Genomic DNA, 14723 nt, shown 5'->3' with positions numbered 1-14723 from the left:
AGTGATCTTTATGTCATTTCAACAAATTACCGTTGATAAATTCATTGGTTTTTGTCTTAAAAGGAATACTTTGGGAGATTTTCAAATATATTTTAGTAGGCATGGCAATCTTTAAATAAATTTAAATATCCTTGTTGTAATGGGTTTGTTGTCACCAAAGAAAAACCACTTTTACTCAATACTGTGTGATTTGCCCAGATTTGGAAAGCACTGGACTCTTTCCTCTCCCCCCCCACTCACCCTCCGTCCTTAGACATGAATAGCATGTGGCTACCATCCTCACCCCATTTTGCTTATTTCTGAACTACTCCAGTGTTGGAAGCAGCTGCATCTTCTTCTAATATCTCCTGAGATGTCAAAATGAGTGTCAGAGATCATACATTACAGGATCTCCCCCCCCCCCCACAAAAAGTACCTCTGCTTAGCCAGGTTGCAGTGCAAACTCTTCCCACAGGGTAGCCAACACCAGACTCTGAAAAGTGAGGTAGGATAATGTACTAGCAACGTCTACCTTACTGAAATATATAGAGCTCCTGGGGACCTTGTATTTTAAAGCAGAGCAAAACACAGATGTGCGTGTGTGGGGGAACAGGATAAACTAACTTATCAAGTATTTTAAATCTAAAATCGTGCCATCTCATCTACAAGTTGCAGCTGGAACTGTATCACCCGGGTATTATTTATATTGCTCTTCTATTTACCAAGCTTCATGCAAATAACGTAAGAAGTAATGAGGAGTCAGATAAATGATTCCTGCCCACTTCCTCTTAATGTTGGCTTTCTGCTTGTAGTTATTTACAGGGAAGCATTTCCCTCCCTCAACACAGCAGCCAAGGCACATTGAGAAGACTTTTTATTCTGTCAACTTGGCATTCCTGGGTTCCTGTCGGGTGCAAGTATGGACCAGTCCAACATACCTCCTTAGCGTGTTAACCCTCCATCGGCCTGCATATGGTATCTTTCAAAAATATTTACAACTCCTATCATCCCTCCCACCACTATGATCGCATTTATATTTGGAAGCCAAAATACTTCAAAACCACTTTTCATTGACCAAAATTGCCTGACTCCTTGGAAAACAACAGGGTTTATCTTGAACCATCTGCCCTGACCCAACAGAGCTCTTTCATTCTTAAGTTTCTGCAGCCCCAGTACTTCTTCCAAACATTTCCTCTTTTTGGCCACAGCTTGGACTTCACGCTTGTCGCCTCAAACCTACCATTTTGTCAGCACAGGGTCTCTCTTAAAACATTTTCTGGGAAAGTGGATTGTGACTACCAGACCAGGTTTCTCCAACTCTGGACAGCTTAGCAGTTGCACGGATGCAGTACCCTAAAATCTATCAGCGCAAGCTAGTTTTTGCAAGCAGAGTGAAAAGGGATTGGTATTGGCAGACAGGAGATGGACTGCTACTTTATCAGCTATTGCTCCAGTTCAATACAGAAACGGAAAAGGAATGCCAATCCCTGGCTGCCACATGCCAATTAAAAACCTGTTCTCCCTCAGAGGTGATAGCACAGCAGGTCATCGTAACCTTTAGGGTCACACCAAGAAACAAGTAGCAGCCTGTTAGGTGACAAAGAGGGCAGGCAAGGAATGAGGCCCAGATGCAAAAAACCAAAACCAAAAACAGATCAATAGGAGAGAATTGTCTTTTTCTCCCCAGTAGAGACTGAAGTCCTGCATGCAAAGATGGCTTTTGGCATCCACCTCTATCATGCTGCTTAGGATCTCCATTTGTTGCTTTTCAAGGAGGTAGTCCTTATGGCACCGAGGAGAGACTTCTATCATTTTCTAATATCCCAGCTCCTTTTTGCAAACAAGCTTTCTGCCCCTATGCAAAGGAATGACGACTAATTGTACTGAGCATGGATATCCTTCATTTAAGGCAGGGGGGTCTTCCAATGTGGCCCTTTTATGACTTGTGGACTTCAACTCCCAGAATGCCTCAGCCAGGCATGCTGGTTGAAGAATTCTGGGAGTTGGAAGTCCACAAGTCATAAAAGGGCCAAGTTTGAAGACCACGATTTAAGGCATCTCAAACCTATTTGATTGGTTCTACCAGATCAAAGTACCTTCATTACTGAATGAGCAGCCCTTGGGTGGAGCACATGGCCCTGCCGGAGAGACAGCCATGTGGCATTTTCATTTTCAGCAGGTAAACAATGGCCTCCCATTTCCTGCTTGGGAGACTTAAGGAACTGTCCATTGAAGATCCCTAGAAAAGCAATCGTCCCCAGGTCCTTTTTCAACCAGACTCATCAGCCAACCATAAACCCTCATTGGCAAGAGAAGAGTTTTCTGGAAAGCGGAGAACTCAACTGAATGCTTGAGAAACAGCAGCGTAAGTATTTGGTTCTTGTAGACTGTAAGAGCACCCACCTCATCTTTTCCAAATTCAGTTCCTCCCTCCCCCTCACCCAATGCAGAGAGGTTTCATCACTCACTGCACAAACAAAACAAAAAAAATGGAGAAAAAAATGAGAGAAAGAGAGAGAGAGAGAGAGAGAGAGAGAGAGAGTGAGTGAGTGCAGGAGGTCAACTCTGCCTATATTTTTATTTCAGGCACCAAATACCACTTTTAGACCAGCCATCCGTGGAGTCTCCAGGATCCATCTTCTAAAGCAGCAGACGACTCCCCTCCCCACTTTTCAAAGATGTCTCTTTGAAGCGTCAGAGAGCAACAAATGGGGATGGCAGGAATGTCAGCATATCTCCTGTCCCTCCAGGAATTTGGGACTCAGCATGAAGACGCAAGAGGAGCTGAGCACATGGCCTCTTTACATCTGAGTGTAAAGAAACACTTGTTCAGACCAAGGCTTGGACAGTAAAATGGCCACAATAGGTAGATTATAACTACATATGTAGTGAGGAAGACACCACGCCTGGAAAAAGGTAAGATTACCAGAAATACTTCCTTCCTTGGCTTTTTGTTGTGTTTTAAACTTTCAAGCCAGTCCATCAACAGTCCACGACCCAGGAGAGGCTCCCCGGTTTGAACCAGCCCTTAGAATGGGAGTTCAAGTCTTATTTTTGCCCCTGGAGAGCTTGGCACCCCTCCAGGTTAGCTGCAGCCTCCATCGCTTTATTTTCTGTCCAGAGTCCATATGGTTCCCAGTCTCTTTTCCTCTCGGCGTTACCCTAAGGCCAGACCTGCTGGGGGGGGGGGGAAAGTCCTGACACTGACCGGTGAGCGGTGCCCCCTCTCCCTCTGCTGCTAGGCACAGGGAGAATCGAAAAGGCAGCAGCAGGAGGGATCAAGGCCAACGAAGCACAGCCATGAGAGCAGCTAGACCAGATAGCTGGACCAACCCATTGGCAACGGTGGAAGAATGATGCCTGCTGGGTGGTCAGGAGCCACACGTGGACAAAGAGGTGGGTGGGAAGAGACAGAGAGGCTATTGCACCGAGTGAAAAAGGGACAGCATCTTAAGAGACAAGGGTGGGGTGGGGTGGGGGAAGGAGAGACTCTTCTTTGGAGGAAGGGAGAATGATTTCAATGGCTGCAGGCTGAGGACCCGCTTGGCTGAAATCTTTTCCCTTAGGGCAGGGAATGTGGCTGAAAGAGACAAAAACAAACAAACAAAGTGGTGTCCTATCAACTCCTCTGCTCCTCGTCTCCAAATTACATGATTTCCCCTCCAGCCTCCAGGGTGAGGGAAACCCAGCAGGCCCTACAGTGGCATTTTCCTTCTACTGAGGCAGCTACGCCGCTCTCTCTCTCTACACCCCGAAAGCCGCCAACGTCCGTTTCCCCACCCCATCCCGCCCCACCCCATCCCCCGCAGGCAAAGTCAACCCCTCCGATCCAAAGGGAGAGGGGAAAGGGCTCTCTTTGAGGACCAGTTCCAATTACTTCTTTTAATAATGAAAAAAACGGCAGATGAAGGGGAAGCCCAGCATGCCCCAGTTTGTGAGTGTTTCAGCTCCTTGGGGAAGAGATCCTGTCCCTCTTTTGCACCTGTCTTGTTTCTCGGCGCACCCGAGGGGGGAGAGAGAGAGAGAGAGAGTCTTCTGCGGAGAGCCAAAAGTGGGGAGCAAAGGGGCAGCTGAAGAGGAGCGTTGATCAGCAGCAGTGGAGGAGGGGAGGGGTTCCAAGTGTTATCATCCTTCCTGCCAAAACATGCACACCAAAAGGGGTGTCAGGCGAGCGCAAGAGCCGGAACCAGGTATCAACTCTTGTCGGAACCACTGTCTCTGTGCAGGGCACCTTTCTTCATGCTTTCCAAGTACTCCTGTTGCGAAACGGCCAGCACCGAAGCCAGGATCTCGTCGTCATCCCAGTCACTCAGACCTGGCCAAAGAAAGGCAGAGGGGCAAAGCGGTCAAGGAGGGGAGAGCAGAGAGAGGGCATCCGTGGCTATTCAATAAGCTTGGCTCTGCCTCCACCAGCGGCAGTCCATGCTCAAGGATGGGAACTAGACTTCTTCTAACCCTGTTTTGTACTGCCACATCCCCTCTTGTCTTGACTCCTCCTGGCCACCGTCCTCTTTCACGCAGAGGAGTCCATCTAGTTTCCCCTAGAAATTCCATTTCCGCCAGCCCGTGTAATGCTCTGGGCAGGCCTTTCACATTAACCGTTTGCAGCTTTCCCAGATTCATTTCTATATAGAGAGCTCACAACCCCTCTACTCCTGAATTTAGGCAAGATTCACACACCTTCCCATTCTTTTAATCGGGTAAATTCTAAAACAAGTGTGATGCGCTAATGGTAATTACAATGCACTTATTTTGACTATATTCTTTTGACTATATTCTTTCTTTTCCTATGCCAAAAGAAAGAAAGAAAAGAAAAACAAACAAATTGCTGTGGATAAATAAATATTAAGATTTGGTTGCCCTGGAAACCTGCATGGCTGCAGCTACTAGACAACGTCATCTAGTGTCAAAGCCAGCTATTTTGTATAAAACCTGGAGAGGGGCAGTTTAAAACTTTACCTCCAGTCCACAAGATTAAGGATTTCACATTTCACACATGTGAAATTCTGTACAGTGAAACTGAAGAGACAGACTATAATGTTGGTGGCTTTTTAAAGGTATGAAAGCTGAAAACTGGGTAATCCCAGATTCCAGTCATGCCTGCAGGGCAAAAGGAGGGCACCTACCAAATGCTGTGGGTGACATCTGTTGCATTATTGCCCGGCACTCCAGGGCTGGATACAACGACACTAAGGGAGGGGTTACCCGCCCGCCGCCTGCAGACAGCTGGCTGCTTGTACCTGTGAGTGATGGAAACTGCAAATGAAAACTTTGCATCGCAAGGTTCAGAACTGAGTGACTTATTGCAGGTGATTATCTGAAGACTTGGAAGTTTATATAAGTACAACTTTCTTTAAAGGAATGCCAACAATTGTTTTCTGCTGAGAAATAACACCTGCAAGATCTACATTTCTTGTAAATGCTTTGCAAGGCAGAAATTAGCACAGATAAAAGCACTATTGAGACAAGACAAGATTCCAGAGAATTTCAACTTCTTTTTTTTTTTTTAAAAAAGTAGCTACCAATCCTAATGCCATGCAACAAGGTTAAACAAAAATGGTATGGATTCTGACATGGCACATAACAAATGATCCAAGTTCATCATCCATTTACTGTTCTCTCTGCAATAGAATCACTCGCGGTGCCATTTCAACTGTGGGTAGAAAGATTGCAATGACTGATTTTGCCAGCCCTAGGCCAGAAAACAAAGATGAAATTATGACTAGGATTTTCCCTTCCCAACAATGGAGCCTCAACAGAACATGGCTACGAAGGTCTGGGGGGGGGGGAGGGAGGAAACTACTTTCTAACAACTAGATGTTAAGCTATTATTGCCTCTGGGTTGTTTCGCTCTTCTGAATTGCCTTCTATTAAGGATTGTAGTTTCTAACTCCGCAAAGCTAAATCTTATGTTAAAATTATATGTACGTAAGAATTAGATATTTTGCCCAAAAAAGGCATTATCGCCAACTTTTGTTTGTTGTAGACTTTAACCCACTATTATATTTTCATTAATACATGGTACAGTTTCTCAGAGAGATTAACTAAAAAATACCTGGCCATTTTCTGAATGTATGCAAAACTAGTTCTCTTCACCCCTGCTCTAATCGGGTTACCATCTGTATGTTTTTTCTCCAAACTGCATTGTCAGAATTGAAAACGGGTGGGAAAGGATGCAGCTATGAAGGAAGAAAGCACAGGGCTCTTCCAGTCACCCTTTGCACCTTCCAAAGGAAGGTCCAGCCTGTGTAAGTTAAGACATGTTATAGCTTGGTTAGTAGCATCTGTAGGTATGGCTTTAATACTATTGCACAAGTAACTTGGTTCCTGGATGAAAACCCACGGCAACTACTTTCTATGTAGGCAGGACATTGACATGTTGCATAACCAATCCTGTCTTAAGGCTGACAATTAAAAATACACAGAAGCCTTGTTCCCTCCCCCCTCTCCCCCCCAAAAAATTATTGCAGGTGATTTGTTATACTGAAATGATGTGCTGGCACTTGTTTGACAAGGAAACGTCAACTTCTCAATTCATTAGCAATCTTTTCATGTAACGGTCTGAGTGACTTGTGCCAGAAACATTAAGTGTCCGAAAACTTACGGTATGAAAAATTTAGGGAATCTTGCATGACAAAACCGCAGTCTTAAGAAATGTGGTTATCCAGGGAGATCCCAGACATTATTTTTGTAAACGAATGTTATTTAATCTTGGGAGAAGCAGGCCCTGTCTCAAGGATGCTGTAGGAATCACGTCACCCGACACTGCCCTGTAATGTCCCAAAAACTGCAAGCTTCCACCTCCCACCCCAAGCCACAGAACACTCACCTGGAGCACATGGTGAGGGGGGCTTGGTAAGTGCAAGGGCTGCGGTGCTTCCAGGAGAAGAGGGCTTGGCAGCATTCAGCTCATTGTGCAGCTCGGGGTGTTCCGGGGAAGAAGCTGAGCTGCGCTGACGTGGGGAACGGCCGCTCCATTCTTCCAAACCGCTCGCTGCGGCCGCCGTGGCAGAGCTGCAAGTAGCACTGGCTTTGCGGGGCTGAGGGAAGAAGAGCAGGGGTGCTTGTCAGGGAGCTATGGACTTTTTTTTAAAAAAATCAATAAATAAATTTCAGTTTCCAAGAAGGACTAAATTACTTGTGCCCATGCCCGCAGTCCTGCAGGGACCCCAAGGTATCTTGCCGGCTCCCATTTGCCTCCTGTGTAAAGAAAGAGAGCCAAACCTGTCTGGCCTGCTTTTCCTGGTCACGCAGCCACTGCAAATAAGACTCCCTGGCAACCTGTTCTTCGATAGCCTCGTTGGTGGCTTCCCAGTCGGTCGCTCGCTTTTTATCCTCCAGCATCTGCTGCTCGATCCAGGACTCCTCCGAGGTCTTGATGGCGTTCTTCATCAAGGACTGCTCGGCGTACTGTAAGGAGCAAAAGGAGATTTAGCCAGCCCATCGCAGGCCTAACAACCCTAAGCCTTTTTTCTTACAACAGAGAAGCTACAAAATGTGAATGTCCCTCCAAATACCAGCACTGGGGCAGAATGGGAAGCATTTGCCTGATGGCCACCTAGGGACAACAGACAACAGACAGGTGCTCAATTTCGCCCCAACACGGGGAAGAAGAGATGGGTTAAACTGCCGTAAGCTATACAGAAACAGCCTCGGAGAATGGTTGCTTTGCTAGATCTAGGAAGGAAACAAATGGTAAGCCTCCTGGCGGCTGAAGGGTCAGGCTGGGAAGTTTCTAAACCATGACAGCTTGAAGATACGTGACTTCAAATTTCTGGGATTCCCCAGCTGGCACGGGAGGAAGTGCTACAGGTGATTACTTGAGATGTGTACAGACATATCAGGATGACGAGTAAGCCATGATTTGAACAGATTCTCTGGTCCCTATAGGACGTGGGACACCCCCCAACCTATGCACTACAGCAGTTTCTCAACCTGGATGACTTTAAGACGTGTGGCCTGGCTGGTGCCATGTACGAACAGGCTGGCGGCGGAATTCTGGGAGTTGAAGTCCACGCAGCGTAAAGTCACCAAGGCTAAGAAACACTGCGCTAGGGCTTAAAAAAGAGCTACCTGTTTAAAAATGTTAAAGCTCCCCCAAATCTTGGGTGCAGTCCTTTCCCCAAGCATCCTTGCCTCCAAATGTTGCCGTCAACACACATTTTTGAATGAGGCAGAAAAGAAAAATAGTAACATAATGATTACAAGGGAAATAATTATACGATCGCCGTAGTTAAGTACTTGAATTAAGGTAAAATTCAGTCAAAATTAGCCTTGGCCTAGGGTCCAGCTATTCCTTTATCTTAGACATGTCCGTCTTTGGAATGCAGCTCCAAAAGTCAAACATAGACCTTAGACCGCCCAAATGTTGGGTGTCCATTCTGGAAAGTTGTGCTCACAAAACCCACTGCAAGTTTCTCCTTACCCCTCCTGACCTATAAAGTTTTCTCTTTGCCCCAATCTTCCAAAGCCGGGCCGTGGCCACGTTCCTTTCTATTATCCTGGATAATAGTGCAGCTAATAGTCCAGTTCGTGAGGCATGAGAGTGGAACAGGATATTGGCCACCAGCCTTTTGCCCATCCTAAATAGCCTCCTCCTCCTCCCCCCCCAGATGTCGACCAGGAAAAACTCACCCCTGGCTTGAAGGAGGGCAGCCCTAGTCCCACCCCAATGGTAGCCTTGTTGGGGTTCACCACGGAGTTGTAATGTATGTTGCGGTGATAGCTCACCCGGATGGGCTCATCCTCATTCTGATGGATGCCATGGAAAGTATTGATGGGCTCTGGAAGGGAAAAATGGCAGGACAGGATGGGTGACCTTGGCTCTTCTGCGTAGCACAGGCAGGGAAGCAACAACTCCGCTTGCCCAAGTGGATGTTCAGAAGCATCAGGGATGCAGCTGAAAGAAGGGACAGGTGCCTATACCTGTGCCATACTGGTAAACCTCCACAGGTCGGTTGTACATCTCTGCCATAGCCTGCATCTCAATGTGGTTGCCATGACAGTTGTTTTTCCGTTTGCGGTTAATGTAAGTGGTGAAATCTTCCGTCACGTAATTGGAAAAGTAGTCGGCGTTCTTCATCTGAAATGAGGGAGGGCCTCAAGATGAGAGGGAAGCAGACAGACTCCCACAGGTGGGCAAAAGAAGCAAAAGCAGGACAATAAGTTTCCCAGGAAAGGCTCTCAGTATACATCCTCGATGTTTATCCAGTCAGTGGGGAAAAAAAGGGCTCCCTTTGCTCCCCGATCCAAGCCACTGGGAGTCATGTTTTAAACAAGGCCACCTGTACAACTGAGTTAACCCAGAGACATGGGAAATGTTTGGGGGAGAGAAGGGGAAGCAGCTTCTCCTCCGGCATACCCAAAATAATTTTGCGGAATCGTTTCCCCGTTTGATGAGATTGTGCAAGGCCAGCGCTGACCCTATCGCTTGCAAGCTATTCACAGATGGCTGCCTGAACCTCAACCTTTACAAGCAGCTGGTGAATACAGAAGATTTAGTCTCGACACCTTTTGATCTGTGCTAGCAGATTTGGGGGTGGAGGTGGGGTGGGAGAACAGGAATGCTGTGGGCTTGTTTTTTTAACAGCGAAAGGCGGCTAGGAGTTGTGGAGGCAATTTTTTTTAAAAAAGTGGGGGGGTGGAGTCCTTTTTTCCCCCCACTGGCTGGATAACTGATGACTGTAGTAGCAGTTACAGAGCTTCAGGTTTCAGGAAAATTCCTATGCAGGAAAGAGGCACTTTTCCCCAGAGACAGCTGCCCAGGAGCCTAACCTGATCTGCCCTGGTTCTTGCCAGGATGCCTGACAGCTGCAGTCCTGAATGTCAGAGTCAAACAGACGGAGGTGGAAATCTGCCCTCCACAGCACTCCCGCTCTCACTCACCAAGTAGTCCATGCAGTGCTTCCTGACCACTTCGTGCATGTCTTGGTCACCGTATACTTGGTCAGCTATGAAAAGAAAACAGGAGGGAGACAATCAGTGCAACACCACACTTGGCTTCCCAAGAAAGGCCTAGAAAAATTAAGTGCAGAAGTCTAGGGCACAGGTCTGCAACCTGCGGCTCCGGAGCCACATGCGGCTCTTTCAGCCGTCTCCTGCGGCTCCCAGTCCTCTGCCATGTGCAGTTCAAAAAAAAAAAGTGAGACTAAAAAAGTTCAACCAATCAATTCAAATATGCAGGGTAGGTGCATATCTCGCCTTGGCTCCACTCTTCAGTCAAACCCTGTTCTGCGCATGCGCGCATGTACGCGCATGTGCACACATTTTTTGCGGCTCCCAGTTTTTCCTTTTGTGAGGGAACCGGTTCCGAGTGGCTCTTTCACTGTTTCAGGTTGCTGACCCCTGGTCTAGGGTAAGGGCAGGGGTAGGCAACCTCGGCTCTTTTATGACTCGTGGACTTCAACTCCCAGAATTCCTGAGCCAGCATGGCTCAGCTTGGAAACCTCTCCCTTTCCCCTCAGCTTGGCTGGCTCAGGAATTCTGGGAGTTGAAGTCCACGAGTCACAAAAGAGCCAAGGTTGCCTACCCCTGGGTTAGGCTTTGGCCCCAATCCCTTTTTTTTCCCTTGCAATCTTAACAGGGGGAGATAAGTGACTCTGGGAAGGAGATGAGGTGCAGAATCACTCCATCAGCAATGCTTGACGACCAATTTCGCAGCCTTTCTTTTCATCTAAATTCACCCAGTCCTACTCCCTGCTTCCCCCCCCCACACACACACTTTTGGTGTCGTATGTTCCAGACTGCAAGTTTCCTGACCGTATGTAAGCTACTCAAAGATCCTGAAGAAGGTTCAATAAGAGTAAAAAAATGGGAGATCTTTTTGAATCTGCAGCCAAGAAGGCTGCAACCCCAAATCAATTTCTTGTTCTTTTACCCGGGATGGAAATTCAGTTCCAGATTTTTTTCTGAGCACAGAAACAAGTTTTTATTTTTGATATTTTTTTAAAAAATGCAAGTTGTGTAGCTGTACGAAAAAAACAAGGGAAGAAGAAATAAGAGGTGCTACGTAGGAGACGTTGGCTTCTCTCCTTCTCCTGAGTTGAAATGCAAAGTCAGCAATCATTATTTGGCTTCTATGAGTTAATACTTTCTTGAAGGCAAGGGCCGCCAATCCCATGCCTCACTTTTAAGGATTTGGTTGACCATGAATTCTGCAACTTCCATCAAGAAGTTCAAATTCTCTCATGGCAGATGAACATGGAATTAGGGGTTTGCCTTTATAGTATGCAATTTTATTCCACTAGTACCGCCTGCAACACATCTTTGTAATACATCAGTTAGATGGCATTGGATCAGGGACATGAACTGAAAAAGTTTCATTTCCTCTTTCTTCTAGTACTAGATTATTTTTCCCCCGTTTGCAGTAACAGTTCAAAAATAAGTCAAACTAAATCTTTCACTGAGTAATCTAGCAATTAAAACCTGAACACTTTGGTTCCATTCTTCATCAACTAAACCACAAGGGAGCAAATGAAACCGTAATGAAACTGATAAGAGGTGCTGAAAAGGCAACACAAAACAAGACAAAGCAGCTTTCCCATCTTAAAATGGAAGTCTCTGCAGGTTGGAGGAGAGACAAGTGAGGAAAAAGCTCACTGAGGCAAAAGTTCAGGAGGATCACAAAATGGGAGGCAGTCAAAGGAACATCTCTGGAAAATAAATTACCCAGGCAGCACCACAGCTTACTGAAGAAGCATTTACAGAGAAGGGCCAACATTTCTTCCTATTTTGATTTGTTTAGAACAGTTTCTGCTTCCATATCCTGCTGCAACTGACGTCACAGAATTTAATTAAATTACTGAATTAACTTAGTTCAATCAACAGCACTAGACCTGGATTGGTGAAAGTTGATCTCATTCAGACTGTTTTAGAAAAAAAAGATTCCCAGTTCTGTTCTTATCAAAGCACAAATACATGGTTCAAGTATTTTTTGTGAATCGGGAGCCGTCAAATCCAAAGAAAATGGGAAATGGGGTCACAAATAAAAGAGGAATTTCTTGAGATTCCAATGAAACACACCAAAATCAACGTGAAGAATTTCTTTGTTGAGCTATATGTACTTTTGGACCATGCCCTACAATTGTTGGTGCAAATGGTGGCAACATGGTCTTATTCTTCAGTCAGTTGTGAGATGGGCCAAAGAGGTGAGAAGACAGACCCATTGGGCCCTTATTTTTGCAAAAGAAAAAAAAAGTTGGGCTGGAAAACTTCTATGTCTTGAAACTCATTTCAGAGGGGCAATCTTGGCGCAGGGGCCTTTAGCAAACTCTAAAATGGGGTCTCATGCAATCTTTGCAGACCACCCACTCATTCTCTGCAGGGGATAGAAGGAACTACAGGTATCCTTGATTTACAACTGTAATTGAGCCGGGAGTTACAACAGTCATGCCATGCTGATAGTTTAGTGGGTTGCACCTGATTTTGCAATCTTTTTTTTTTGTGTGGTGGTTGTTAAGTGTATCACTGCAGTTATTAAGCAAATGCGGTGATTGTAAAGTGAATCCACTGACCTCAATGGGTGGTGGTTGGTTTTTTTTTTTTTTGCTGGATTGCAGTCATATGACAGTGGGACACTGCAAATGGCCGTAAGTGCAGGCTGGTTGCCGAGCACCAAAAATTTGATCATGTGACTCTGTGTGTGTGTGTGTGTGAGAGAGAGAGAGAGAGAGAGAGAGAGAGAGAGAGAGAGAGAGAGAGAGAGAGAGAGAGAGAGAGAGAGAGAGAGAGAGAGAGAGAGAGAGAGAGAGAGAGATATCAGAATTTCAAATCTGGTCTGTAAGTAGCCCTGGGATGGAGTGTTAGAACTCTGAACGGTTGCCGAGCAATGGCCGTATATTGAAAACTACCTATAATAAGGAGATAGCGTTAACCACACAGGCACTACTTTGCTGCAGCCTTTTTCCAGATGCGTTTAAGTGCAACTCTCACTACCTTCAGCAACTCGGATCAATGATTATGGGAAGATGAGTGCCGCAGTCAAACATTGGTGGAAAGCAAAGCTTAGGCGACAATGCAGTTGCTGTAAAGCAGGGGTCTTCAAACTTGGCCCTTTTATGACTTGTGGACTTCAACTCCCAGAATTCCTCAGCCGAGGTATGCTGGCTGAGGAATTCCGGGAGTTGAAGTCCACAAGTCATAAAAGGGCCAAGTTTGAAAAGCCCTGCTGTAGAGCTTGTCAGTTGCTGTAGCAATGGCGAGGGAGAATTTGGCCTTTTGCATCTTTCCATTCAGTGGAGCTGGCATGGCAGGGGAAGAACAGGGGGGAACGGAGGAAACAAATCTTCAAAAGCAAGAAAAACTGCACGGCCAACCCTCTAGGACAGGGGTCTTCAAACTTGGCCCTTTTATGACTTGTGGACTTCAACACCCAGAATTCCTCAGCCAGTGTGCCTGGCTGAGGAATTCTGGGAGTTGAAGTCCACAAGTCATAAAAGGGCCAAGTTTGAAGATCCCTGCTCTAGGACCTCTGGACCCCTTCCTCAATGGCATCATCAGGTTCCACCACGCCTGCTTCCTGCCTCTACTTAGAGATCCTTGTAACCAACAATTCCTCCCATTTTCCTGCACCATGCCTTCTGCCTTCCCTGTTTGATTCTCTTCCTGCCTTCACAACTGCCTAGCTAGCAGATCTGCCATTGCGTCAAGCACAGACAAGACTTTTTTTGTGCAACTCCTCTGAAGCTGTCAGGAAACACAACATCCTCATGGGGCATATCTGGAGCAAACAGCAAGACATTTCCCCCCCCATTTGAAATGCACATCAATGAGAATAGATGTAAAGCAGCAGGTTCTTATTATTCTTGGGGGGGGCAGGCCAAGGTCTTTCGAAGAGATTTAAATAAAAGCTATACCACATGCTCAATTGCAAACTAAATTAAGTCATTCAGAGATTCAATCCTTAATGAAAGGAGCTGTTTTTCAGAGGAGCATGGGACAACCACTCCTTGCATTCTGCCTTGATTGCTTTTAAGGTAGTGCTTCACCTGAGAAGTCAAACGATGGACCAGCCAGCTCTCCTAATGTTCTCCCTTTGGATTTTTATTTATTTATTTATGTTATTGATTGGTTTGCACTGTGAACTGCAAAGAGTCACTTGGGAGATGGGTAGCATCGAAATTAAAGTTAACTAAATACATACATAGGCACTTACTGATAGTCCTTGTTTAGCGACTACAATTGGGACCAGCAATTTGGTTGTTAAGCGAACCGGTCACTAAGTGACTATGAGCTTATTTCAGTTTTCCTTCTGATTTACAGACCTGCAAAATCGGCAAAGTTACTTTTCCATCACTCTCATAATTGTGAACAATTGCTAAACAAGGCAGTTGCTGAATGAGGACTCCCACCCTGTACAATGCTTGGGGAGGTTGGGGTGGGGTGGGGGAACTGGCCTGCCACAAGACTGTACAAATTCAGAATCTAGCAGGCAGGAAAGGAGGAACAGCCAGGAGAGTGGCACATCACATGAGATTAACATGGTGTTACCGAAGGAGCCCTATCCTCAAAGCCACTCTATGCAAGTAATGTTCTGGGACTTTCTGCAGAGTGGAAGAGAGAGGAGACATTAGTTGTTAGATGGGCTTTCGCTCAACTACCCCAATGGGAGACACCTGCCCTCCTTAGAGCTGTACCCAACCAAGCTCCTTCTGTGACCATCCCCTCATCAAGTAGCAGTGAGAAAGCCAACAGTCAAAATGATATTGCTCAAAAAACACTTTTGGCGGGCTGCAGCACACTGCATC

General features: G+C 46.0%; 1 protein-coding gene across 4 annotated transcripts in view; it reads right to left on the bottom strand.

The window, feature by feature from the left end:
* Positions 1-2538: 2538 nt before the first annotated feature.
* OTUD5 (OTU deubiquitinase 5) overlaps positions 2539-14723 on the bottom strand; it is a 66684-nt gene continuing 54499 nt past the window's right edge. For 2 of the 4 annotated variants that reach the window (XM_083353055.1, XM_083353056.1), the window contains exons 3-9: positions 9865-9929; positions 8905-9061; positions 8614-8762; positions 7204-7389; positions 6809-7019; positions 5106-5219; positions 2539-4294 (exon numbers count right to left, since the gene is read on the bottom strand). In XM_083353055.1, the coding sequence (XP_083209181.1) occupies positions 4173-4294; positions 5106-5219; positions 6809-7019; positions 7204-7389; positions 8614-8762; positions 8905-9061; positions 9865-9929 (1004 nt within the window). In that variant the 3' untranslated portion in view covers positions 2539-4172. The remainder of the gene's footprint in view (positions 4295-5105; positions 5220-6808; positions 7020-7203; positions 7390-8613; positions 8763-8904; positions 9062-9864; positions 9930-14723) is intronic. The other 2 variants (XR_014491266.1, XM_083353057.1) reach the window with 2 other exon arrangements.

The sequence above is a fragment of the Vipera ursinii genome (assembly GCF_947247035.1).
Source record: "Vipera ursinii genome assembly, chromosome: 2".
Taxonomy (NCBI): Eukaryota; Metazoa; Chordata; class Lepidosauria; order Squamata; family Viperidae; genus Vipera; species Vipera ursinii.
Note: the sequence above shows the minus strand (reverse complement) of the source record. Positions and strands in the feature narration are given on the sequence as shown.